At 39.7% G+C, this 27,950-nt stretch overlaps 1 protein-coding gene across 1 annotated transcript; it reads right to left on the minus strand.

Moving 5' to 3' along the window:
• Positions 1 to 27,164, minus strand: LOC143961995 (carboxypeptidase A1-like). Its single transcript, XM_077471337.1, has 11 exons — positions 27,100 to 27,164; positions 26,651 to 26,732; positions 24,880 to 25,014; positions 17,697 to 17,795; positions 14,236 to 14,337; positions 10,597 to 10,695; positions 10,359 to 10,469; positions 9,626 to 9,716; positions 5,737 to 5,936; positions 3,834 to 3,918; positions 1 to 251 (listed from the first exon to the last, which is right to left on the minus strand). The coding sequence occupies exons 1-11, from the start codon at positions 27,162 to 27,164 to the stop codon at positions 64 to 66; spliced, it is 1,257 nt and encodes a 418-aa protein (XP_077327463.1). The 3' UTR covers positions 1 to 63.
• Positions 27,165 to 27,950: the final 786 nt, after the last annotated feature.

Below are 27,950 nucleotides of genomic sequence, written 5' to 3' on the forward strand. Positions count from 1 at the left end.
TTAAAGATGCTTAAAACATAGACTAAGGATATTACTTTATGTAGAAATGCCATGATTGGAGTGTCAGTAGGGATGATCCCTGACATGCTCCATGATTGTCATTAGTGCCAGCCATGTCTCCCCAGCGGTAGGTAGGATTTGCTCAGCAGGAAGGAGGAAGCCATATTTTCCAGTATCTCTTAACTCAAAGGTGTAGGAATATTTAATGCCATTATCGTATGCCCAGTCAGTTGTTGTGCCATCCGCCTGATCTATATAGGACACAGAAATTAGGAAGGTTACAAGCCTGCTTTCATCACTGTCAAAAACGTATGTGTTTTAAACATTTATACCCAGTTGTTTATGTGATGCAAACACACAAGGCGGGATTATAAAGCTAGGCACCATAGGTATGCATTGCCTATTGCATCAGGGTGTGCACCCCAAAGTATGAATTTATTCACTAAATAGAAAGCTATGAACACAAATCAGGGATCTGCTTTAGGCTAAGGTGACCAGATTTTTTAAATGAATGTGGGACATATTTTTTTTTTACTAGTAATGGCGACAATCAGGGACTTATAGCGGGACTACGATATTACGGCGTACAAATCAGACACTAAGTGACACTTTTGACACTTTGTGGAAACCAGTGATACTAATAGAGTGAACTTCTTAAAATGTGCATCAGAAGCTGCAGCAAGTCAGACAAAGCCCGCCTCATTTCCTGGCTGGAGGACATTCAGTACCATCTACATGGGCTGCACAGTGGTGTAGTGGGTAGCACTCTCACCTAGCAGTAAAAAGGGACACTGGTTCAAATCCCAACCACGACACTACTTGCCTGGAGTTTGCATGTTCTCCCTGTGTGAGCGTGGGTTTCCTCCAGGCACTCTGGTTTCCTCCCACGCTCCAAAGACATGCAGGTAGGTTAATTGGCTGCTGTCCAAAATTGACCCTAGTATATGAAGGGGGACCTTAGATTGTGGGCTCCTTGAGGGTAGGGACCAATTTAAGTGTGCAATTTACAGGGATAGGGGTAAACACTCACTCAGGATGGACTGGTGTCTTTATTCAACCTTACTAACTATGAAACTATCTAGCCTAATTCTCCTCAGTCTTATTGTCTGTGCCTCCCCAGACCTTTTATTCAGTGGATTTCTGTTCTTTGAAACATAGAGGCTCAACATTACATTTGGGAGTTACCTAGGGTGGTCTGCACGCAAATGCAGCCTGCAAAGGAATGCTCACTCCTCCGGACTTGTAAGGGTAGGTAAAATGAGCACTCGATATCCAATTAGAAGCAAAATAAGGGTGAATATGTAGTCATTTTATTGAAAGTAGCAAACTATGATAAAGCCAATGCATTTTCGGGGGAACAAAGACTCCCCCTTCTTCAGGGCTATCAGAGAAGAAAAAAAAGCACTCAGAAACATATATGTATATAGCATGATGTACATATATGAAAATAAAGGTTAAACAATAAAAAATGTTTATGTGACTTATGTATTAGACCATCATATAAAGGGGTGAAGCTGTGTTTAAAAAGCATAAGCACTCGCCATTAGCATATAGCAGCAGGTCAGTTACTGACATTTTTTTCTGCTAAAGTAATTGTGGATGAATTTTAGACCATATCACTTTTTAAGAAGCTCCTCTTATCCATTTCAATATTTTGCTTCTCCTTCCCTTTGGCTCTTTTTATTAGTCTTTAAATACAATGCACAAAAAAATGATATATATATATATATATATATATATATATATATATATATATATATATATATATATATGAATTACATATTATTATTATATATATGTATGTTCTTTTTATAGCTCTGAAGAAGGTGGAGTCTTTGTTCCCCCGAAACGTGTTGGATTTATCATGTTTTGCTTATTTCAATAAAACGATTACATATTCACCTTCAATTTACTTCTAATTGGATATCAGGTGCTCCTTTTACCTACCCTTACAAATATATGCGGAGATTACCTTCAGGCTGTACCCAGAGTTAACAGCCCAAGCCCCCCATAAGGGCTCACTGCCACCCTTTTGTTAGGTTGGGCCGGATTCATTGGGCGCAAACTCTTCCAACCCGCCCCACCATTACACACTCACAGACCCTCAACTGAGTGAGCCAGTCCACTGCCATCTCCAACCTTTAACCACTACAATACAGGGCACTTTCGCCCCCTTCCTTCCCAGCCCAATTTTCAGCTTTCATCGCTCTAGCGCTTTCAGTGACAATTGCGCGGTCATGCTACACTGTACCCAAATGAAATTGTTATCATTTTGTTCGCACAAATAGAGCTTTATTTTGGTGCTATTTATTCACGACTCCGTTTTTTATTTTTTGCGATATAAGCGCAAAAAAAGCGGAAATTTGGAAAAAAAACAATATTTTCTTTTTTCTATTTTAAAAGAAATCCAATAAAATCAAATTTTGTCATAAATTTAAGCCAAAATGTATTCTGCTACATGTTTTTGGTAAAAAAAATTCCGTTAAGTGTATAATAATTGGTTTGTGTGATCACGGACATATGTACGCAAATGATCATGTACATATGTGTGCAGGTGATCACGTACATATGTGTGCACATAATCATTGGGACAAGTGATTTTAGTGGGACATATGTGGGGGACATGTTTTTATTATTAGGGACATGTGTTTTTATTTTTTGGGGACATGTGTGGTGTGTTGTGTGTTTACACTAGACTGAAGATCAGTGAGTAAAAAGCTGTAAAAAACAGCTCATACTCACTGATCATCAGCCGGCTGCAGCAATCTGCTCTCCTCTCCTCAGCGATGACTTCTGTGTGAGGAGAGGAGGAGCCGATTGCCTAGCAACCGGCTGTTTGTTTACATCACATGACGGCCGTGATTGGACACGGCCGTCATGTGATCAGGAGGGCCAATCACAGAGCCCTCCTGCCGATCTGAGATGCGCCGTGTCCCGATGACACGGGCGGATCGGGATCGCGCCGCGGGATCCCGCTCCTCCTGATGGACGTTCCTGAACGTCCTATCAGGAGTAGACGGCTCCCACCCGGCCGTATATGTGCATTGGCCGGGTGGGAAGTGGTTAAACACTCATCTAGACTGACATCCATCCATCAAGGCATTTTGATATTTACATAATTCATCCTGAAAGCCATTCCACTATTTGCATCAGGGCCGAGAACTCTCGGGAGAAGTACTGAGGCAGAATGCTGTGATCTTTTCAGGCAGCTATGTACAGCCCCTCCCACCAGCCATAATTAGCCATTATTACATAGAAAAGCACAGAGACCAAGTAATTGTATCAATGTGTATAAAATAATATATGTAATGAAACAGAAAAGTGTTACTTAAAAATGTCATTAGCATGTTGATATTAGGTAGGTAGGTACAAGGGAAGGCAGAATGTAAGCAGATTAAACTTCAGTTTTAAATAGAAGTAAAGCTACTTCTAGAGAGAGTGAATTTACAGCAGAAGTTGCAAGAAAATAGTACATTTGTTTCAGCTTTTGTAACAAATCCGCTTAATTATAGTGTAGGGTATGGAGTACAGCTAGCCACATCAACAAATTAGATTTCACGTTAACGAATCCAGACAGTACAACTTGGGTTTTCATAGGTTCCTAGAGGTTTTACGCCTACACTTTGCTCTTTGCATTGCTGAATAACACTGAAAAACGGACTAGTTCCAAATAGCCTACCACATTGTAAGTACTGGAATATATTAGCTAACTGTCACCCTTTCCATCCACAATTACCACAATTACGTGACACAATTTATCTTTATGTTAAAAACAGTCATTTATAAGTTCTTAATTGAATCAAACATGCACAATTTCCAGTGTGACTACTTACAAATGGTAGCAATGGTGGTGCCAAATCTATACTGAGTTCCATGTAAAGATGATAAAGCAGCAGCTGCTTTTTTGGCCAGTTCATTCTGAAAACATATTTTGAATTGTTTATAGAATATCACTCTAAGTAACAGGTACCCTACAGTGTGTCTGTAATGGTCATAATAGTAGGTAATGACAAAAATTCTGTTCAACATTACAAACAAGTCCAGTTGAAAATGACTAATGCCTTTTATCGTTATAATGTACCTTTTTTTTATTCTGTAGATAAGAATGATGTGAATCATTGTAATTATTTCTCTGCTTTCTACTGCTTAGACAGGTGGAGTTTTTCCTAGTTCACGATAAGGGTTCCGTCTACTTTTTGTGGAGGGCTTCTGGGAGTCTCTTTATAAGGTGGGTGGAGCTTTGACTCTTGCTGACCAGGAAATCTTAGAACAAGGAAGGCCTGCTGGAGGTTCACTTGTTCTCTTATCTTCTGCTTTGGGAGAGGGGCTGAGGAGTGGACCCCACACTGAACAGCTATTGAGGAGAAGGTGATTATACCTGGAAATGGAGTAGATCTCTAAAATGCATATTGGGCCAAGCAAGAGCTGATGTTTTGCATGGTTTTTCCCTTCAGGGTCAGGTGAATGGTAAAGATAATGATCTGGCTGTGAAGAGTAGGAAGAATCACCTTAAACTCTTACCAGGGTTACAAGAACCTCCAGATTGAAGTGATCCTTCATTCACCTCATCCAGTATTGCAAATACAAATACAATACAAATACAATACAAAATAAATAGTTGCAAGATCTTGCCTCCATGTAAATATCTAAGAGAGAAGGGCCTTTACAGCCAACAGGGAAGATGAGATGGGATGAGAGTAGTACAAACCTGGCTGGTGAGTCTTAGAAGCTGGGCTTTTGTACCCGGGCCAGGAGGATGGGAAGTGTAGGCCTCTGGCCACCATCCATGCAGCGGACAGTATGTGGTGGGCTGTACAGTTGGTGGAATCCGGTAAAGTGCAATTACAGGCTCGGCTGTATGTGATGGCCACTTGTAAGTGAGCCACCCTCACCCATATACTTTTGATTGGGCCTCAGCAACACATACACATACAAAATACTTAATGCTTTTATCTTACAGATGAACTCTGTGGATCAAAAAACACTGTAGATGTTTACCAAAGCAAGTAATTTAGTTGAGTATTTCTAATTTCTAGTGTAGAATATGTCGTTGAAACACACCTATAATTGTTGTATTTCCTTCACTCCCATGCTTCTAATTATGTTGGGTCGTGATGGTCTTGAATACAGTTAATAATTACTTTAAAAAATGTTGTGCAAATCAAAACATTGAAACATAAAAGGGTGATGGCAGAATATATATATATACGTTTTTGTCTGATTATAGATATATGTTAATCTCAGGCTTGTTTGAATCCACTTACTGTTGACTGACTAAATACCATTGCTGAATGTCTATCAACTACTCTACTGAAAGTGTCATGTCTAGCCTATTTCTTTAAGACAATGATGAGGGACATTGGACCTCAACAGAGATGAAAGAAAATTCCTCCAAAGTGAGGGAAATCTTTCATAGTCACCAGGGTCACCAGAACTAATGCCCCCATTGGAAGATTTCCCCTCTATTCCTATTCTGTTGACCACTTAAAGTTTTGGATTATGTTTCACTTTCAATGATAATGGTCACCAGGACAAATAGCAAGAGTAAGCTTCCCTAATGGGGCCACCACCACTATTCACCAAAAACCACCTAAAGAAAAGAAATTAATAATTTGAATCTATGTATAGCATCTAGCAAAAAAAGCATTGGATATAGCATTATATATTATATTATATATAGCATTGGATTGCATCTATACAGTCTGCAGAGAAGTCCTGTCTGTTGCACATTCTTACCAGCTCCTGGTGATCAGGTGCAAAATTATTTGTGTAGCCATAAGGAAACAGCAGCATCTGAGAGTAGCTGTGTATAGTGAGCATAGCCTTCACATTCCCATGTGCTAGGATAAAGTCCACAATAGCACCGACTTCAGGCTCAGAATGAGGGTTTGGTCCATGGTACGTCTCATCACAAGGATTGCTGCTAGCTCCGGGACCTGCAATAAAACATGTTTATTATTCTAAACACTTTTCCCTTTCTTTATTTATAGAGTTGCAGCACAAGGTAATTCATTAGCCTTTGCGATTAAGTGCTAGATACGCAGGTGTTTGGGTTTAAACTCCCCCACTTTCTTCTATTTTCAGAGATGGAAAAAGTAAAAGGAATAGGGATGCTTACATTTCTCTTATTCTTTATGGACATTGGCCTTTTGCTAGTAATCATATTCTGCGCTGATCAATAGAGATCAATGATTTTTGTTTGAACCTCCATCTAACCTCTACTTTACCTCAACCTGAAAGGAGAAATAGATCAAAAAGGACACTGGAGGGACAGAGACTAAGTGGTTGTGTGCACATTTCCCTACTCTGCTCTTGACTTTTAACACTACAAATGTGTCTGCTTCTCTATCTGTTAGTAATTCATGCATTTATTATTTAGCATTTGCTAAGTTACACCTTTTTGAGAGGATTGCACATAACATTTTTATATAATTCAGTAACATAATAAAATATACTGTAGAGTATATGCAATTATTCATAGCAACTAATTACAGGTAAGCATTTTTAGTCAAATCACTATAAGTTATTGTACTTTAGTGCCCTTTACACTATAACCTATAGTGCCTTGAAAAAGTATTCACAACCCTTGAAATTTTCTACATTTTGTAATGTTACAACCACAAATGTAAATGTATTTTATTTTGAATTTATTTGATTGAACAACATAAAGTGGCACATAATTGTGAAGTGGAAGGATTTTTTTACAAATAAATATATGCATAGTGTGGCGTCTCGCTCCCCTTCAATACTTTGAAGAACCACCTTTTACTGCAATTACAGCTGCAAGTCTTTTTGGGGATGTCTCTACCAGCTTTGTAAATCTGGAGAGTGATATTTTTGCCCATTCTTCTTTGCAAAATAGCTCAAGCTCTGTCAGAATGGATGGAGAGCGTCTGTGAACAGCGCAGTTTTCAAGTCTTGCTATGGATTCTCAATTGAGATTTAGGTCTAGACTTTGACTGGATCATTCGAACACATGAATAAACTTTGATCTAAACCATTCCATTGTAGCTCTGTCTGTATGTTTAGGGTCCTTGTCCTGCTGGAAGACGAATCTCTGCCCCAGTCTCAAGTCTTTTGCAGACTCTAACAATCTAAGATTGTTCTGTATTTAGCTCCATCCATCTTCCCATCAACTCTGACCAGCTTCCCTGTCCCTGCTGATGAAAAATATCCCCACAACTTGATGCTGCCACCACCATGTTTAGCGTGATGTGTGGTGTTAGTTTTCTGCCACACATAGGGTTTTGCTTTTAGGTCAAAAAGTAAAATTTTGGTGGCATCTGACTAGAGCACCTTCTTCCACATGTTTGCTGTGTCCCCCACATGGCTTCTCGCAAACTGCAGACAGGAATTTTTATGGCTTTCTTTCAACAATGGATTTATTTTTGTCACTCTTCCATAAAGGCCAAATTTGTGGAGTGCATGATTAATAGTTGTCCTGTGGACAGATTCTCCCACCTAAGCTGTGGATCTCTGTAGCTCTTCCAGAGTTACCATGGGCCTCTTGGCTGCTTCTATGATTAATACTCTCTGTGCCCAGCCTGTCAGTTTAGGTGGACGGCCATGTCTTGGTAGGTTTGCAGTTATGTCATATTCTTTCCATTTTCAGATGATGTATTGAACAGTGTTCCGTGAGATGTTCAAAGCTTGGGATATTTTTTTATAACCTAAGCCTGCTTTAAACTTCTTCAAAACGTTATCCCTGACCTGTCTGGTGTGTTCCTTGGCCTTCATGATGCTGTTTGGGCTTCACAGAACAGCTGTATTTTATACTCAGATTAAATTACACATAGGTGGGTTCTGCTTACTAATTAGGTGACTTCTGAAAGCAATTGGTTCCACTAGATCTTAGTTAGGGGTATCAGAGTAAAGGGGGCTGAATACAAATGCATGCCAAACTTTTCATATATTTATTTGTAGAACATCTTAAAATACATTTATCATTTTCCTTCCTCTTCACAATTATATGTTGCTTGATGTTGGTCTATCACATAAAATCCAAATAAAATACATTTATGTTTTTGGTTGTAACATGACAAAATGTGGAAAATTTCAAGGGGTGTAAATACTTTTTCAAGGCACTGTATTTTGATATGGCCTTACATTTCAGGGTGCTGTTTATGAGATTCCATTTTGGGGCACCATAAATATGTTTACAAAATTCCCTTTTAAATGAATATAATTTCCAAAATCAGAAGGATAAGGATCACACATAACATCCATTTTGAAGGATATCATCTGATGACCCAATTAAAGGTTACACACCTAGGCTTTATAATACCAATTGTAGCGCTAACCCCATGTAGGAGCCTCTGGTTCTTCCCCAAACAGTGCAGAGATGACCAATCACCCAAGTAACAGTCCTTTCACTCTGGCTCCACTTGTCTTTTTGTAATTTATTATTTATAAGAACTTATAACAGGAGAGGGATTGAGGTGGTATGAGTTACTCCAGAAAGCCTGAAATGTAGACTAGACTAGGTTTCTCTAAACAGTCTCTATGCCAAGTACAAGGGGGTGGCCATAACTGAGACGCTATAAGAGCTGTCTCAGAGAGAGCTACCCCAAAAGTAAAACAGCATACAATAACCAGGATCTTGAGCTCAGATCAATAATCCCAAGGTCACAAGACAGCTAAACATTCCCCAGTCTCCACTGGACATCTGTCACAGGACAACTGCTCAGTTTCTAGCTTCCACCAGACACTCTTCAATTAGGTGTAAAGAGATATCCATGCTTAGTACATAATATAGCCAGCAGCTGAACACTATAACCCAGATATCAGGATCAAAGAAAAATGTTTAAATAAAAGTGCAGCGCACTTTTATTTAAACACTCTTCAATTAGGGAGAGGTTAATACAATGCCCAGGACAACTATGCACTTTCCAGCTTCCACAGGCACTCTTCAGTGAGCTCTCTAGACCAGATGCTTAGGTGAAGCCACTGCCTTAGGCTGTGGAAGTTCTCCAGAAGGACAAGAACCTGGTTGCTCTAGACCCCAAACTATTTATGTTCTCCTCAGCCACCTACTGGGCATACCTCCCTAGAGATTAGCTGATACACAATAAATATGCAAGTTGCCCATTTGACTTTCCCAACCCCTGTGTTCTTGACGCTTCTAGGAGGCGGGGGAAATAGTCAAACCTGCAACTTGCGAGATTCAGAACAGCCCAAAGGAATCAATAGCTGCTGACTACAGAAGAGTCAATAATAACTAAATATACCTATCATCCTAGCAGCCTAGTCAAATAGCAACCCCAGGCAATAGGTATAGTCTATACGTGAACTAACCAGGTAACACTAAAACTTTCTCAGAAAAACCAATGAATATTTAAAAATAATCTAAAGCCATCAGATTGAATAATTCACCCCTGCAAGGCACAGTGTCCCTAAGTTGAGGGGACAAGGGCCTCATCCTCACATCCTGTCCCCCAAAAATGTGGGCTTATTACAGGGGGGGCTTATTAGATACTTATTAGCTATTAGACATTTTATTAGAAAAAGATGGCCCCCAGATATCCACTCCCACCCAGGTCAATTAGTACAGGGTACATAGTATTCTTTGTTACTAATGCACAAAAAGATAGTAAAAAAAAAACTAGGAAAATAATTGACTGTGTACCTCCAAAGCCAGCATCCCAATTCCGGTTTGGGTCCACCCCAACACAAGAAGAGCCGGCATTGATAGATCTGGTTTTTCTCCACATGCGATTCTAGTTAATCAATAAAAAACGAGGTGTAGCAAAAGTATATATTAGTTTCTATCTCTATCATATAGTAATGTATAATGTTCATAACAGATGCAAGCCCTGGGGAAACACCTTGAATGAGAGTTATATTTCTTTATATATGGAAGACTCTGCAGTGTATCTATGCTGTTCTTTTATATTTTTAGCATGTCCTTGGCAGAATATAAAAGAATATATACTGCCGTATATTGTTGACCATTGGCACAGTAATATTGTGTGGCAGGTATTGAGGTGTGTCGGGAGCTGATCTTACAAACAGTTGCAATTAGCAGTTTGGGAATATATTACATTTTGTGAAGTGATAGATCCTGTGAGGACACACCAAAATTTCTTTGAAAACTGCAGGCCATTTTTGTGTGTTAATGATCTTGATAACAATAGAAGTCAGAAACAAACTGCAGATATAAATTGATTTATAACATTGCCTGGCAACTGTCTTCCCACCTGAAACAGAAAGCTATGTGCGTGTGTGTGTTTGTGTGTACAGCAAGGTGAACAAAGTACCACAACTGGATGCTAGGATGATGAATTTACCTATATTTAAACTGTTAAAACTGTTTAACAAGTTTAAAGCCAATACTATCTGAGAGCTCAATTCAACCTTACCTTGTTATGGGTATATGCATATCCATCTGGGTTTGTCACAATTTCTAGAAAAATATCCATATTGTCTAATATAGAAGTAAGTGATGGATCAACCCCATAAGTGCTTGCTATCTGTAAACACACACAACAAATTGGATTGTAAATCATTTTTTTTTTGGTATTTAAACCCTTCTTAATTGAAGAAGAAAAAGAATCTCAGATACATGTCATTTTGAATTGATTAGCGCTTGCTTATAACCTTTTTAGCTGTCCATATTCCAGTGGCCTGAGTAATCCACTCACGAGAATGAATTCCAGTGTCAATCCAAATGGCTGGCTTATTCGCTCCAGTACTGAACTAGGAAATAAAACATATAAATTAATCATATCTTTTATACAGCTTAAACAAGTATCAAGAATATCAAATGCAAACATATAACCATGTAGAATAGGTATATTCTAGTTAAAACTGAAAAAAGATTTGAGGCATGCAGGGAGCATAGCCTTCTTGCTCAGTCATTAATGTAGGCATTGCAGTCCACCCAATTAGCTTTTGTTCATAATCTGGTGATCTCAGAATAGCTTTTCTCTTTTAACACAGAAAAACCCATGAAATTTTTTTTCGGTCTCATGGAACCTCTGCTAATAATTAAAGTGATTGTAGACCTTATTTTTAAAAAAATAGAATAAAATAAATATATATACATACAGTATATATACATGTCATACTTACCTGCTCTGAGCAGCCCTAATCCTCCTCTTCTAGGGTCCCAAGCTAGTGCTCTGGGCTCTTCCTCATCTCTGTGTGCCATCATAGGAAGCCATTTCTTATGATAGCACACCTGAGGGCTCGATCTCAAGCCCTGCTACCTGCGTCCATTCACACAGATAACATGGCTTGGCCCCACTCCCTCATCACAGGATTTGATTTGCCAATGGCTTCTGCTGTTGCCTCTCTGTATTGTGAGGAGGGAAAAAGCAGAGAGAGACACTGCTCTCAGGCGCAGCACTGGGTTAAGGTCAGGCTCAGATAAGTATGGTGGGGCTGGGGTGATCTGTGCACAGAGATTTTTTTTTACCCTAATGCAGAAAAAAAAAGACCTTCTGCCTTTGGAAACACTTTAATATTTACAACTACAAGAACGTTGGCAAGGATAAATGTGACATTCTAAAACTTAAAACTTCACACCCAGGGCAGAGAAAAAAAATGCTGTAATATCATATTTAAAGCGGCATTCTCTTATCGTTATCCCAAAGTTATTCTGGAATGTCTATGAAATTGTACCTGTCGCAACCACTAGCATTGCTAGAGTGCTAGTGATAGGATTTTTGTTTGTGTTAGTGTAGGTACATGTTCAGGTAGGTTGGATGACTCATCAGCAACTTCTCTGATGTCTCCCCTTGCTATCCGGAAACTGGGAGAAGATTCCAGAAGCAGTTGGGAGGGGTCTAGGAGGAGCTAGCTGGAGTGTCCTGAGGGCCCTAACCAATCCCCAACAGAATGGTTGGGAGGGTGAACGCCCCCTCAAATACTATGGGTCAGCCCAGCTTGACCAGTGTGGAGCTCGGATGGACAATGGAGATGGAGTGTTAGGCTGTCAGGGCCTTTGGGGGTGAACTCAGACCTGGGCTCATGCGTGTAAGGGACCCTTCTCATGACACATGGGGGATCCTGACCGGGAGGCATGGGAGCAAGGAGAAGACAGTGGGAGAACACTGCCAGGCAAATCTCCAGGGAGGAAGACAGCCACATGGGCTGGTGAGTGATACAGTCAGAGGACTGAGAGGCATGCCTGAAGGGACAGGGTGAAAGCAGTCTGGGATGGATGCAGAGTCAGTCTGGGAGGACTATGGTGAAGTAGCCAGGAGGGCTAGTGAAAGGGGCAGCTGCAAAGAGGCCAACTGGCAGTACCTGAAAAGGTGGTAGTGGCAGCAGTAGCCACAGGAGAAGGACAGCTAGCACCACTAGACTTCTAATTTTGCTACACCAAAGGGGCCTGTGGTCCCTGCCTGCAAAGGACATTCACAAGGATCTAACTGAGTCTGTGTTAGATCAGACCAACTGTGCTAGCCAGTCCTGGGAGTTATAGTTCTACAAGCAAGTCTGTGCTGGAGGTAGAAGAGGAGTGTGTATATACCGGATGTATATAGTGGTGTCCCTAAAGAGCTTCTACTGATCAAGTGGGTATCCCGTAATAACCCTTCCCCATCCAAGTTCAATTTCTCTAAATAAATAAAACAAACAAAGCTGCAAGGACTGATTCTTGATTGAGAAATGAATGTGCCTGGCTGTGCAGGGTGGGAGATAACCAACATTCACCAGTGACTCTTGCGGGGGGTAGCGTTACATATCTATTTGTAATTATCTGGTAATCCGTACAGCTTTTTAGGGCAAACTCTTTATTTTTCTGGTTCTAAATAATAGTAAAAATTTAACAGGATCCCATAACTGATTTTTCTTTCCAGGGTCCATGTATGCATTAAACAGTGACCTAAGCATGTAAACATACTGTTACCTTCATTATCAACTCTATCAATTCTTTCGAATGTACTAATTCTTGGTCCAAAATGTGCCTTCTAAGCAGACTTACTAACACTGTAACTGACATGCAAAGTTTGTTTAGTTGTTAAAATTAGCAGCTAAGCCTTTAGTTCCATCTGTGACTAATCTTCCTGGACACTGACTTATGCAGAGGGCAGTGACATTTGACTTTGACAGCAAGAAGTGTCTCTGATATGCTGGACATGGTTGAAAGTCTAATTTCACCTTCTCTATGCTGTATATAAGGCATGATGGCCAATGCCCAGTGAGTTCCATCTTCCAGACTGGAATTGTAGTTACTTAGAAATGGCAGTCATTTTGGAACCTAGTGTTTGGATATTTTACTTACACATGGAGTTAACACTGACGTGCTGTATACAAAACAGTCTGTAAGTGCATTACTTTTTAAAGAGGAAGTAAACCCCTTCAAACCACTTTGACCTACAGGTAAGCCTAGATTACGGCTTACCTGTAGGTCCAAGCAATATCTCCTAAACCTATATGGTTTAGGAGATATTTGCCCGAAAATGGGCACCGCTGTCTACGGCGCATGCGCCGTAGACAGCGGCGCGCAGGCGCACTAAATGCGGCAAATCCAAGAATGGATTTGCCTAATTTGTCGACTCCCGTGCGCATGCGCGGGAGTGACGTCATCGCGGCCTCGCCGAATGGCAGAGGCGGAGCTGCGAGACGCGACTCCCGTGCGCATGCGCGGGAGTGACGTCATCGCGGCATCGCCGCTGTCATTGGTCGGAGCTGCGAGACGCCACCAGCAAGATGGATGCGGCGGACTACAGGGATCAGCGGCGACTTCGCTGGCTCCTGTGTCAGGTATGTGACACATAATGAGCTACTATGCGATGCATAGTAGTCCATTATGCTTTACCTTTGCAGGGAAAAAAAGAGGAAGTAAACTCATCAGGGTTTACTTCCTCTTTAAATATATATTGGTTTTACTTGCAGGATTTTACTATGGTTGGCCTTCCTTTTTTCTTCTTCGTTTTATCCCCATACCTATGAATTGGTGGGCTATTTGGATTTATCTTGCTGAGTGGTTACCTTGTATCTTCTGGGAGACCAGAATTGGAGCTGTATAGTGTAATGTTCTGTGGAGCATACACACAGTCCGACTTTCCAACAATAAGCTCACATCCAACATTTGTTGTCGGAAAATCCTGTACGGCCCATAACTCTTCCTACTTCCATGTCTGTTTAGGTCTGTTTTATTAAACTCAACAAATCAGTGTCCTTTCATCCTTACATCCATTCCATTTATGTTTAGTTTTAGGCAAGAAACATTTTTTGTTTGGCTACCAAAAGGTAAAGCTGTAGAAATTAAAATAATAGATAATTCACCTTCAATACATATATTGGACGACCTTCAGAGCTTGAACCAATATCAATCTTGCTGACCAAATTTGGGTATTCCGTTATGAAATTGTCTATCCAGCTGTAAATCTGGAAAAAAGAATACAACATGATAAACTGGGAATGTCCAGTGCTAATAAAAATATGAAGACTTTGTGCTTGTTTTTACTTCGAAATTAGTTTTTTAGCATGGTGTCAAAAACTATGAAGACGCTACTATGCAGATGCACTGGTTGTCAGGAGCTTATGCGCTCTTGCTCCATCATAGCTTCTCATTCCAGCATCCTGGTTTAGGCTGTGACATTCTCCTTGTCTGTCTGTTCACTTGCAAGGTGGTTAATATGGCCAGTCTCTGGATAAAGACCAAATCTGACTTAAGCTAGCCACACCTTCAGTCTCATGCTTATAATAGAGTGTTATAGGGTATGATAACGTGTGTAATACCTGATAAAGCTCTCTGTCTGTCTGCCCTGGTCTGGTAGATTGGATTTCCCTGTGTATAACCTCAGATCGGATAACGACTATTCTCTGAACTCTGCCTGCCTTTTACCTGGACTGTCATTGAACCACTCTGCCTGTCTGCCAACCGCAAGTACCTGTTTGCTTTGCTCAGTGGTAGCCAGGCCCTATAGCATTGTGTAGAAGTCCTGGGGGCAACCAAGTATGGGTAGGCCTGCTTGCCTTATGACAAAAGGGTGCTTCTATATATGAAGAACACAGTAGCCAGCAATAGTGACAGACCACCCACGTTAGGGGTAAGCGTGGCACTGGTGCACAGAAGATCAATACCAGGGTGTAAACAAACCTCTAAAGCCAAAAGATGCAATTGCAAGGTAAGGGTGCATCTAGGAGGGCTATGGTAGCATGGGAAAGGCAAAGAAGAATAGGTGTTTTTTGTTTTAAAGTTAATGGTATACACATCAATGACAACTGAAAAAATGAAAAAACAGCTCTGTCTATAAATATTGGATAAATATCCTTGAAGATAAAATATAAGTATGTTAAGAATTCCTGCTGCAACCTAATGTGAGATACACACAATGAAAAACTATTTAAAAAAGAAAGCTGCGCTTTCTTTTTTAAAGAAGTAGTCAGCTTTGACGAAACGATGTAGGGTTGAGCGGCATGCTGACGTCACCGCCATTCCCCGTTGGTCTAGGAAGGACGGGCAGTGTGAACGAGAGAGACGGCTGGCTCCTTATTTTACATACACACTTGTATATGGCTGAATTGTGAGTTTGCAATCTTGATTTTATATGGTTTCATAAAAGTTTTATATGGAGTTACGCTATGGGACCTTTTCTGTCTGTTTTATCTCACTAAATCAATGTGGTTGGAACGAGAGACGTTTTGAGGAGGAGATATATTGATTGGAGGTATCAGTGGTGTTTCTTAAAGGTCCGGTTCGGAGGTTAAAATTACAGGCACGTGTGATCTCCTTAAAAGGAGATCTGGCTAGCTGGTAAGCCTCACTGGATCTAGTGGTGGAGGATTCTTTCCTGGGTGCACTTACTTCATACTCTGAGGGTGCTGTGTGCGGAGACACCTTAGTGGACTGAAGTTTCATCTCCTTATCCTCCTGTTTCTATATTTAATATTGGTTTCCCATTTACTTTTGGACTACTTATATTTGCCTTTTTATTATTGTTTTTCACTTTTGTATTTGTGTTTATATAAATCATTTTTGTGCACATGGTGGAAAATACGTTTTGTTATGGTGGTAATGAAATCATTTAGAACTATTTTCAGCGCAGCTTTCTTTTTTAAATTACATCAATGACAACACCACAGTCATCTATGTCTACCAGGTACACTACAGTATATTTAAAGGTGTCAATTTTTTTTCTTTCTGTGTGAGTTTCAGTAGGGAGATCTCCCTTGACTTCCTGTGAGGGGAATTTCCATCTTAAACAGTTGTCATTGGAACATTTTCAGCCATTGGAAGATTTCTCCTTACCATCTCTTCTGGTGTCAGCTTATTCAATTTTGGATTTCCTCTCACTTTCTCTCTCAGTCACAACAGTTAGCAGAACAAGTAGAGAGTGAATATTCCCAACATGGATGCGAGATGCAATAAAAACCCAAGAGGACCCAAGAGGACTTCTATCCCTTCCCTAATATATCCAACATTGACTGCTGTATAATGGGGACAGACTAGGTAGAGTTAGAATAAGGATGACAGTCTGGAAACCAGCACTTTAAAAAAAAGTTAAAAAAAAAAGTCAACACTAGCAGCTCGGATATTTTTATTACTGTGACAACTAATGTCATGTCAGCTCATACTACAACCATAGGTGCCTCCCCAGCTTAGTGTGCTAGTTACACTGTCTGTTGATGTACTTATAATTGATGAATGTACAGATAGTACATGCAGAGGTGGGTAGATATGAAAAATGTATATTATTATGGACCCTGTGCTTTGCTTGTTTTGTCTATTGTATGTCAGCAGGACCGTTTTTAAGGCAGGGCAAAAGGGGCAGCTGCCCCGGGCCCCATCATTGTAGTGGGGCCCAAAGCAGCTGCCTCATACTTGCCAACTATCCCAGTTTAAATTCCCTTATCCCTTGAACATTTAGTCCTGTGCTGTGTCCCAATATCTCAGTGTAAACTCCTGCTTCTGCTGCCCAGCTTTGTCCTATTGCCATGTACAGATGAATTACCTGCAGACCCTGTGTTTACATGTAAATAACCTGCATTGATATGTAAAAAGTAGCTGCAATAATATGCAAATAGTCGTGTACCGTGGCACTGATATGTAAATAAAGGCGGCATTCATATGTATATCATGTCCCCCTGATGTCACATCCACCATTACTGCTGCTGAATGCTGCCCACTGGTGAGGATAAGGGGCATGCTTGAAAGTCCTGCCTACAACTGTGGTCATTAAGCCTAACATCAGCCTGTTTTGCAATAGCAGGCTGTGAGGAGATGATGTGCTGTAACCTTTAGCAGCCAATCAGTGAGCAGTAATGCTGTACAGTAACCTCTAACAACCAATTAGTGAGTGGTATAGATGTTCAGTAACCTCTAGCAATCAATCAGTGAGCAGTATTGATTGGTACAGTAATATCTAGCAACCAATCAACAAGCGGCAGTCATGTGCTGTAACCTCTAGAAAATAACAGTGAGCCTTAATGTGTGCTGTAATCTCTAGCAGCCAGTCAGTGAGTGGTAATAATACACTGTAACCTCTGGTAATCAATCCCAAATGCTGCCTGATCTGATTCAGTAAACTGAATTTGAGTCTAGCTGCTATTTATTGTATGTCTCAAAGCATGTGGAGAGCAAAATTGCGTGGAAGAGGGGGCCCCAAGAAAAATTTTGCCCAGGGTCCAGTCAATATTAAAGATGGCCCTGTATGTCAGTATTGCTATATTGGATCCAGAATTTATTTTATTTGTCGTGTTCATATGCTTATTCAAATCTTGTAATCTGGAATTAGACCAACCTCATCCAGTGTATGGTATGTAGAATAAATAAAACTGTTAGAACTTCTTTCCCGGGATTTTGACTCCTTCATTTCCTTTTGTTCCTGATCCAGTAATTCCTGAAGAAAGATTAAAATGTTAGAGAAGTTAGTCCTTAGTGGATACATCCTGATAAATATGCCCGGTTGTGTTGTTTTGGGGATATCAGCTCAGGAGTGGCATTGCTAAAGCAGGATACCTACTCTAGCTGCTAGGGGAACAGCTACTCCAGTGAGCATGGAAGCAGGACAACAAGCAAAGATACCCCTTTAGTTAGAGGATAGTCCTTCACAGTGATTTCAGGGACATATTAAAGAAAAGCATCTCCAAAATAGTATTTTCAGAAATACTTCCTATACCACAAGCCACACCAAAGAGGCAGCGGGACCCTAAAGAGCTAAACAAGTGGCTAAGGAGCTGGTGTAAGAAGTAGGGTTTTATAGTGCCGGTTCACACTAGTGCGATGCCAGAAATTGCATGTAATTCTCAGCGCCACTGCTGTTCACATTACATGCAATGTCTGTGTGGTGTGATGTCAGCCATACAGATAGTATGGCTGATATCGGACTGCATTCGGTCCAAACACGCACAGGACCCTTTTTTCTATTCAGACCAGAATCGGATCGCATTTGTGTTTACACATATGCGATCCGATTCATGTCCGAACTGTCAGTTCGCAGTGTGATACTCAAGCTGAAATGGGGGTGTCGTTAACATATAATGACACTCCCCAGCAGTTCGCAAATGGCAGTGTGAACTCCCCTGCGTGTCGCGTGCGATGCAGGAACCCTGATTCGCAGGGTTCTCGCATTGCACTAGTGTGAACCGACACTTAGGATCATGAGGACTAGGCTGACATGCTGTCAGTCACCTGCTCTACAATTCTACAGACTGCAGTACAGTAAATGGGGAGGGTGCAGCTCTGTTGGAAAGAAGGTGTGTGTGTGTGTGGGGGGGGGGGGGGGGGGGAGGGGAGGGGATCGAGAGGTATACAGTGCAGTGAACAAGTGAATCAGTGTACTGAATCTTAGTATACTGTAGGAGCCATCGAGAATAAAATAATATGCACTTGTACAAAATTTAAAGGGAAAAGGCGTTATACAAATGCTAGAAGCCTGGTTAATAAAATGGAAGAGCTAGAACTTCTGATACATGAGGAGGATTTTGACTTTCTGAGAACATCAGAAACCTGTTTTGACATCTAACATGACTGGCTAGTGTCTACCCAAGGGTACTCCCTGAATCTGAGGGACAGGGTAGGTAGAAGAGGGCGAGGGGTGTACCTGTATGTCAAGAGTAATTTGTCAGTGAAAATGAAGGGGTTGACATTGTTAACAGGGCTAGCGATGAGGTGGGGTTTTTATGGCTAAAGCTTCAAAGGGACGAAACATATGGTAAATTAATTGTGGGTGTATACTATAGGCCCCTAACATTAAGGATGAGGAGGACACTCATTTCTTTGCACAGTTAGAGAAGTGGGGAGGCTGGGAAATAGTATAATCATACTGAATGGTATCACATTCTTGCGACAAAGAACAAGTGGAATGTTTTAAAGACATATTAAACAATGGCATTCCTCAGTGCATTACAATGGGCAAAACATATAAAAGACATAGAAGTATATTAATGGTAACAAAATTTAGGTCAGAACGTATTAGCCCCATAAAAGATGACCACAAGAGGAGATGAACAAAGATCAATACCAACTGATCACAAGTGACAGGGAGAAAGCTATTTTATTATAGACATTATTCTAGTTTCTATGAACTACAAAGGGGAGTATAATAAACAAGACAGTAATGCTAATAACATTACATTGAATGTACCATTGTGGCTGACAGAAACCAGTATTTAAAAAAAGACAAAAAAAATCACCAGGACCAGATGGCTTAAACCTGAGCATTTTCAAAGAACTTAGCCATGTTAGAGCCAGACTATTAATCCTATTTTTTAAGGACAGTTCACTGATTAGAATGGTACCAGCATATTGGCGAAAAGCAAACGGGGTACCATTATTCAAAAAAAAAAAAAGATACATGTATATATATATATATATATATATATATATATATATATATATATATATATACATATATATATATACATATATATATATATATATATAGATATATAGATAGATACTACAGGCCAGTCAGCCTAACATCAATGGTATGAAAACTATTGGAAGGAATGATAAGGGACCATATCCAAGAATTGTTTGATGAAAGCGGTATCATTAGTAGTAACCAATGTAGAATTAGATGAAAGACCGTTCTTACAAGACAAACCTTTTAACATTCTATGTGGAGGACAAATATAGATTTGGATAGAGGAAGGACTATGGATGTAGTGTATCTAGATTCCATCTAGATAATTCATTTGATACAACACCTCGCTTAATTTACAAATTAAGGTTTTTCCACATTGATGATTTTGTATGTACCTGGATAGAAAGCTGGTCACAGGAGTGCATCCGGAGGGTTGTGATTAATATAATATTTTCTGAATGGTCTAGAGTTGTGAGTGAGGTTCCCCAGGGCACTGACCTGGGACCAATTATGTTTATGATATAGAGGTTGGAATATCATTATATGCTGATGATACAAAGCCAAGCAGGGCAATAACTTCACAGCAGGACATAGCAACTTTACAAGAAGACCTAGTTAAAATAGAGGTGTGGGCAGCTATTTAGCAGATGAGGTTTAATTTAAAAAAATAAAAAAGGTAAAGTAATGCACTTGGGAGCTAAAAGAATGAATGCAAGGGGGAGAAGTTCTGGATGAAAAGGGATCTGAGGGTCCTAGTAGATGACAAACTCGGCAATAGCAGGCAATGCTAAGCTGCAGCAAGCAAGGCTAGCATACTATCAGCAAGAATTTTAAAAGGGTATTTATTAAAAAAATTCCACCACTTCACAAAACTCTGGTTTGGCCATATCTTGAGCATGCCATTGAGTTTTGGTCACTGGTCCTCAGGAAGGATGTTCTTGAACTGGAGAGAGTCCAGAGATGGGCAACAAAGCTAATAAAGGGACTTGCCGACCTCAGTTATAAAGAACGACTACAAACATTTAAGTCCCCCCCCCCGGAGAAAAGTCACTTAGAAGAGGATATGATTGCAATATACATATATTTAAATGGTGACTCTAGCATTGAGAGAAAACTGTTTAACCAAAGGTCTCTAAGGAAGACAAACAATGAAGTTGGACAAAAGATGGTTTAAACTGCCTTAGCCCCTGTACACACGGTCGGAGATTTGGACAACCAAATCCGTTGGATTTTGTCCGTTGGATCTTGTCCGAAACTGTTGCATACACACGGTCGGACTAAGTTGTCGAAAAATCCGATCATTCAGAATGTGATGACGTAATTTCTTTACGACAGGACTACGTTCAGGCTAGTAGCCAATAGCTTTGATGTAGGAATTTGATCTGAGCATGCGTGCCACTTGGTCTGATCAAAATTCTCTACACATGATCGGAGTATGTCCGATCGAACCAGTTGGTCGGGAAATATTTCGAACATGTTGGAAAATTGGGTCTGACGGATATTCCGACGGAATCAGTCCGATGCATACCACACACAGTCGGATTATCCGACAACACGGTCCGATAGGACACATTCCGACGGATTCTCCGACCGTGTGTACAAGGGCTAAGGGGTTCTTTACTGTTAGAGCAGCAAGAATATGGAGCTCCTTTCCACAGTTGGTAGTGTCAGCGTGGAGTGTAGATACATTCGCAAACCTTTTACATGTGTTTCATAGCGAATTCAATGTACAGGGATATAAAAAATGGTAGTGGCACACACACATGTACACACACTCAGGTTGAACTGGATGAACTGGTGTCTTTATTCAACCTTACCCACTATTTAACATACACTCATTACGGCCCCTTGAAAAGTTATTCATACCCCTTGAAATTTTCCACATTTTGCATTGTTACGACCAAAAGCATAAATGTATTTTATATAATATTAGCATAATGTATAAGCATAAATGTAATGTAATTTTATTGGGATTTTATGTGATAGAGAAACATAAAGTGGCACGTAATTGTGAAGTGGAAAGAAAATGATAAATGGTTTTCAACATTTTCAATTGCCTTCAGAAGTCACTTAACTAGTAAATAGAGTCCACCTGTGTGTATTTTAATCTCAGTATAAATGCAGCTGTTCTGTGAAGCCCTCAGAGGTTTGTCAGAGAACCTTAGTGGACAAACAGCATCATGAAGGCCAAGGAAATACACCAGACAGGTCAGGGATAAAGTTGTGGAGAAGTTTAAGGTATGGTTAGGTTATAAAATAATATCCCAAGCTTTGAACATCTCACGAAACACTGTTAAATTCATCATCCGAAAATGGAAAGAGCATGGCACAACTGCAAACCTACCAAGACATGGCCTTCCACCTAAATTGATAGGCTGGACATAGAGCGCATTAATCATAGAAGCAGCCAAGAGGCCCATGGTAACTCTGGAAGAGCTACAGAGATCCACAGCTCAGATGGGAAAATTATGTCCACAGGAAAACTATTAGTCATGCACTCCACAAATCTGGCCTTTATGGAAGGGTGGCAAGAAGAAATCCTTTTGTGGAAAGAAAGCCATAAGAAGCCCTGTCTGCAGTTTGTGAGAAGCCATGTGGGGGACACGACAAACATGTGGAAGAAGGTGCTCTAGCAGATGAGACCAAAATTTAACTTTTTGGCCTAAAAGCAAAATTCTATGTGTGGCAGAAAACTAACACTCCACATCACCCTGAATGCACCATCCCCACCATGAAACATGGTGGTGGCAGCATCATGATGTGGGGATGCTTTTCTTCAGCAGGGACAGGGAAGCTGGTCAGAGTTGATGGGAAGATGGATGAAGCCAAATACAGGGCAATCTTAGAAGAAAACCTGTAAGCCCTTGTACACACGGTCGGAGAATCCGTCAGAATGTGTCCTATTGGACTGTGTCATCCTATAATCCGACTGTGTGTGGTATGCATCGGACTGATTCCGTCGGAATATCCGTCGGACCCAATTTTCCAACATGTTGGAAATATTTTCCGACCAACTGGTTCGATCGGACATACTCCGATCATGTGTAGAGAATTTTGATCAGACCAAGTGCCACGCATGCTCAGATCAAATTCCTACATCAAAGCTATTGGCTACTAGCCTGAACGTAGTCCCATCGTAACGTTCTGAATGATCGGATTTTTTGACAACTTAGTCCGACCGTGTGTATGCAACAGTTTCGGACAAGATCCGACGGACAAAATCCGACGGACAAAATCCGACGGACAAAATCCGACGGACTTGGTTGTCGAAATCTCCGACCATGTGTACAGGGGCTTAGAGTCTGCAAAAGACTTGAGACTGGGTTGGAGGTTTACCTTTCAGCAGGACAACAACCCTAAACATACAGTCAGAGCTACAATATAATGATTTTGATCAAAGCAAACTTGTGTTAGAATGGGCCAGCCAAAGTCCATACCTAAATCCAATTGAGAATCTGTGTCAAGACTTTAAAATTGCTGTTCACAGATGCTCTCCATCCAATCTGACAGAGCTTTAGCTATTTTGCAAAGAAGAATGGGCAACAATTTCACTCTCTAGATATGCAAAGCTGGCAGAGACATCCTCAAAAACACTTGCAGCTGTAATTGCAGCGAAAGATGGTTCTACAAAGTATTGACTCAGGGTGGTTGAATACAAATGCAAGCCACACTTTTCACATATTTAATTGTAATAATAATTTTTAAAACCATTTATTATTTTCCTTCCATTTCACAATTATGTGCCACTTTGTGTTGATCTATTACATAAAATCCCAATAAAATACATTTATGTTTTTGATTGTAACATGACAAAATGTGGAAGATTTCACAGTCTATGAATGCTTTTTCAAGGCACTGTATGTAACATAAACATAAAAATAGAACCAATTGTTTGGGAATAGGGCTAGTTTGTACTCTGATATAATCCATATCTTGGATGTTAAGGTCTTCAAATGCAACATTTAAGCAGAGAGGGGGATCAATGTGCAGATTTCAGATGTCAAATATCCCACATACTGGGTGGCCAATTGGAGTACCACAGAAAATTTGTGCAATTTCCCACTCCGGTGCTAAATATAATATTGCTACAAGATACTGCTTTAAATCCAAACTATTCGCATCAAGTGATTGGTGAATCTGAACAATTATTTTCACAGACTGGACTATTGTTTTTTGAACTTTAAATAAATAGTTGCAGTGGGGCATGAGTAGCACAGAAAAAGAGGTTAGCATAATTTCTCACTTCGGTACTAAATATAATATTGCTAAAGCACGGGATATAACTTTGCCTTGTAAGAGGACCAAACTGCACATATAAAGTGGTTGGTGAAACTGAACAATAATTTCCACAAACTCAACTATTGTTTTTTGCTTTGAAGAAATAGTTGTAGAGGTGCAGAAAATGTTAACATGACTAATTAAATGAATGCAATATCTATATAGTTTATGAACAAGCGTAAAATAATATCCGCGCTTAGTAAAAATTAAACAAGAACAGCAGCTGAACACTATAACCCAGAAATGTGAAAACATAAAGTGCAATTCAAAATAATGCAAATGTGAATATAGCATATAACAACTATAAAGTGCAGATGTGCAAAAGTAGCTATGACTACTATACAATAATGATTTCAAATGTGACCAACACAATACATAGATACACGCATATTATAAAGTGCAGTAACATATAAAGTGGCAAATAATAAATCATTCAATGGTGCAAATGTGAAAACGTTCATTAATGAAAAAGATCCCATGTAAGATATGAAGCCTGGATCAAATGCTTGACCACGTGATAACCGTCACCACAGTGAGGTAAAAGGCTTACCAGAAAGCCAGCAATCACCCTTATTCAGGGGGGTCACAAAGCACTTGTTGGATCAAGGATCCCATGAAAGGATGTCCAGATGTCCTGAGCGTCTTTTTCACATTCACAATGATTTATTATGTATATGTTACTGCACTTTATAATATAATGTGTGTCATAGCTACTTTTGCACATCTGCACTTTATAGTTATTATATGCTATATTCACATTTGCATTATTTTGAATTGTATTTTTAGTGCTGCACTTTATATTTTCACACTATCTATTTATAAACCACATAGTTGTTACCTGAACATCTTCTATCATTATGGAATACTCAATATTGTTGGATTCTAAAAAAACTTTAACGTTCTGTAAAACAGGGAAAGGAACTCTCATGTCTACAGGAAGTTTAGGTCTTGTAGGGCTGCGCCAAAAATCAATCTGAAATACAAATAATTTATATGATTAGTCAACAATAAAGGAAGAATTTGCATAGTAACTTAATTTTTAAAAAGGTTTATTCTATAACAGCATAAAAGCTACTTAGTTAGGATAATATTGATGTATAGACTGCAATTATATGATATTACATACACAAGAAGCAAATACCGGCTAACTATGCCCAATGTTGTAGGGAGTTGAAGAACAGACTGATAAAAACACCATGGGGGTTATTTACTAAAGGAAAATCCACTTTGCACTGAAACTGCACTTGGAAGTAAAGTCACTGTAGATCTGAGGGAGACTTACAGCATTTTAGCTTGTACATGATTGGATGATAAAATCAGCAGAGCTTCCACTCATTTCAGATCTACCACTTAGATTTAGAGCAACTGCGCTTCCAAGTGCACTTTCAGTACACTTTCAAGTGCACTTGCAGTGCAAAGTGGATTTGCCTTTTGGAAATAACCCTCCATATTTTGATGTAAAAGAATACGTGCACCTTTTCAGCAAATGTACTCTTTAGTTGTACCTACGGGGCCTGGCCAATGACAAGGAAGCAGAGGCACATCCGATGCTACAGTAGGAAATGTGGTCCTGTTTGTGGACCCATTTCTTATGCAGATTACAGAGGGAACCTTTCTCCTAGAATAACCTGCAGTGCCCAGCTGTCAGTATGACAACCTATCCTGTTCTGTATATTAGGAGTGTTGACAGCAGCTAATGTATGAATGAAATCTTCAAACAGTTATTACAGGCTTTATTCGTGAATGCAATGGGGATTATTTACTAAAGGCAAATCCACTTTGCACTGCAAGTGCAAACTACAAGTGCAAAGTGCACTTGAAATTGCACTAAAAGTGGTCACTGTAGATCCGAGGGGGACATGCTAGGAAAATAAAAAGCAGCATTTTAGCTTGCACATGATTGGATAATAAAATCAGCAGAGCTTCCACTCATTTCAGATCTACCTCTTAGATTTAGAGCGACTGCACTTCCAAGTGCACTTTCAGTGCAATTTCAAGTGCACTTTGCACTTGTAGTGCAAAGTGGATTTGCCTTTGTGATATAATATCAGTTTCAGCAAACTTGTATTAGCATAAATATTTTTTTATACTTCTTCCTCCCCTTTTATTCTCTTTTTTACATTGTTTTATGTAAAGGTTTTTTGTTTTTTTTTGCGTTTTTTTAGAGTATAGGGTGAAATGTGATTGGTCAACATTGGGAATTACAATGAAGTCACATTTTTTTCCCTCACTCTAAAAAAAAATAGATATTGTCAAATAATTTGCATCTACATTAAATTAAATTGTATTTGAAAACATAAAAAACAAAGCAACAATTGCCTATCACAAGAGACTGTGTCAACATTGAAATGTGCAACAGTAATGTCAGCTAGAAAGTGAATGGTGAAAATATCACACTGGCCCTTAGAGATGGAAGTACAGAAGCAGAAATACATATCCTTGTTTTCAAGATGGAAAATCTTGCTTCACCCAACACTTCACTCTGTTGAGTGTTAGCTTAGGTCAATAAGAAATCGTTTGTCAATAAATTGACTTCAACAAAAAGAAATCTGATTGATTGCTATGCATTACTATTAGTGTTAAAAAGGTGTAGGAATTGGTACTGGTACCTGTAAATGATTCAAAGCTTCCAGCTGTCTCAATATGTAAAGCTGAGTATCATCTTTGACTTCAACGCGTAGAACTTGGTCTCTATAATATATTGTTTTTATTTTGTTATGCTTAAAATAAAGTATGATATACGGTACTACATTAGGCATATACACACGTGCAATAAGAAACATTTAAACCTGCTTATCAATTATTTGCAATTAGCAAAAAAAAACATTATGAACTTACAAAAAGTATATCTTGATTTTTTTCTTTTAAAAATGAAGATTGCTATGCAATATTAGCAACTGCATGGGTGTACAAGTCTTAAAGGGCTACATATGTGCCAAATGCATCTACAGTAAGTTTTTTCCTATTGTTATTAATGCGTTTTGATAAGTATGCGCTCTTCTCAGTGACATGGTAGTTAAATTTGCCTCTAGGCCAATGACATGAGTAAATTACTTACCCAACAAAAAGCTCTTGGCTGTACACAGCCACTAGAAGAATGGAGATGGCTAGCAAAGTATTCATATCTGCTACTGTTTGTTGAAAAATGCACCAGCAGAAATGCCGTTTATTTATAAGGCTTTATTTGAATTATCAAGGTCTTTTTATATCAGCAGTCATTACTCATTTCAACACTTATGACTTACTGAGTAGATAATGCTCAAATGAGTTTTAAGGAGTTAAGCTGCCAAATAATTTGAGGACACTGTTTCTCAGTGAAGCAAATTTTGGACATGTTTCATTTTTTAAGTAGCAGCAAACCCCTTTACTTAATAACTCACATGATGAAAGTCAATGTGCTAGGTTATTGTTTTCCCCAAGAAAGCTGGTGCTTGGTTTGTTTCTTCACCCAATGTTAGTGCCAGGCACCTGGGGTATGTGCCTGTCGTCTGCTGGTGAATGCCCTGTTTGCTGACACCTGTTAGACCTGCACAGAGCTGAGGATGAATTTCAGAGCTTTTTCCTTGCTCTGTTCTACAAGTCTGATAGGCAGTTGGCAAGGACAGTAGCTGGCAGCGGCATAGATAAAAACAAAAATATAAAATAAAATAAAATAAAATAAAAACAAAAAGATAAAAACAAAAAAATAAAACACAGGTGGTCGCAGCATATGGACTTGGGGCACTCTCCAGCAATGCAAAGGACTGATGAGTACATTTCAGGGAATGAGAATTTGTGCTGAAGGTAATTTTGTCACGGGGGGGGGGGGGGGTCGGTGGCGGTTTAGGGTGTACAAAAAGAGAAGGGGAAATTTTGCTTGGGTGGAATTGCTGACTATAAATCTCTGCACTCTGTGCATTACTTACTTGT

Source organism: Lithobates pipiens, unplaced genomic scaffold (assembly GCF_037356315.1).
Source record: "Lithobates pipiens isolate NorthernLeopardFrog02 unplaced genomic scaffold, aLitPip1_a1.2 Scaffold_8, whole genome shotgun sequence".
Taxonomy (NCBI): Eukaryota; Metazoa; Chordata; class Amphibia; order Anura; family Ranidae; genus Lithobates; species Lithobates pipiens.

Coding starts and splice junctions, on each gene's coding strand:
- LOC143961995 (XM_077471337.1), bottom strand. CDS start 27,164: ATGAATACTTTGCTAGCCATCTCCATTCTTCTAGTGGCTGTGTACAGC. Junction 14,338..17,696: donor CATACCATACACTGGATGAG/GTTGGTCTAATT, acceptor TCTTTTTTCCAG/ATTTACAGCTGGATAGACAA. Junction 252..3,833: donor CACCACCATTGCTACCATTT/GTAAGTAGTCAC, acceptor TGTCCTATATAG/ATCAGGCGGATGGCACAACA.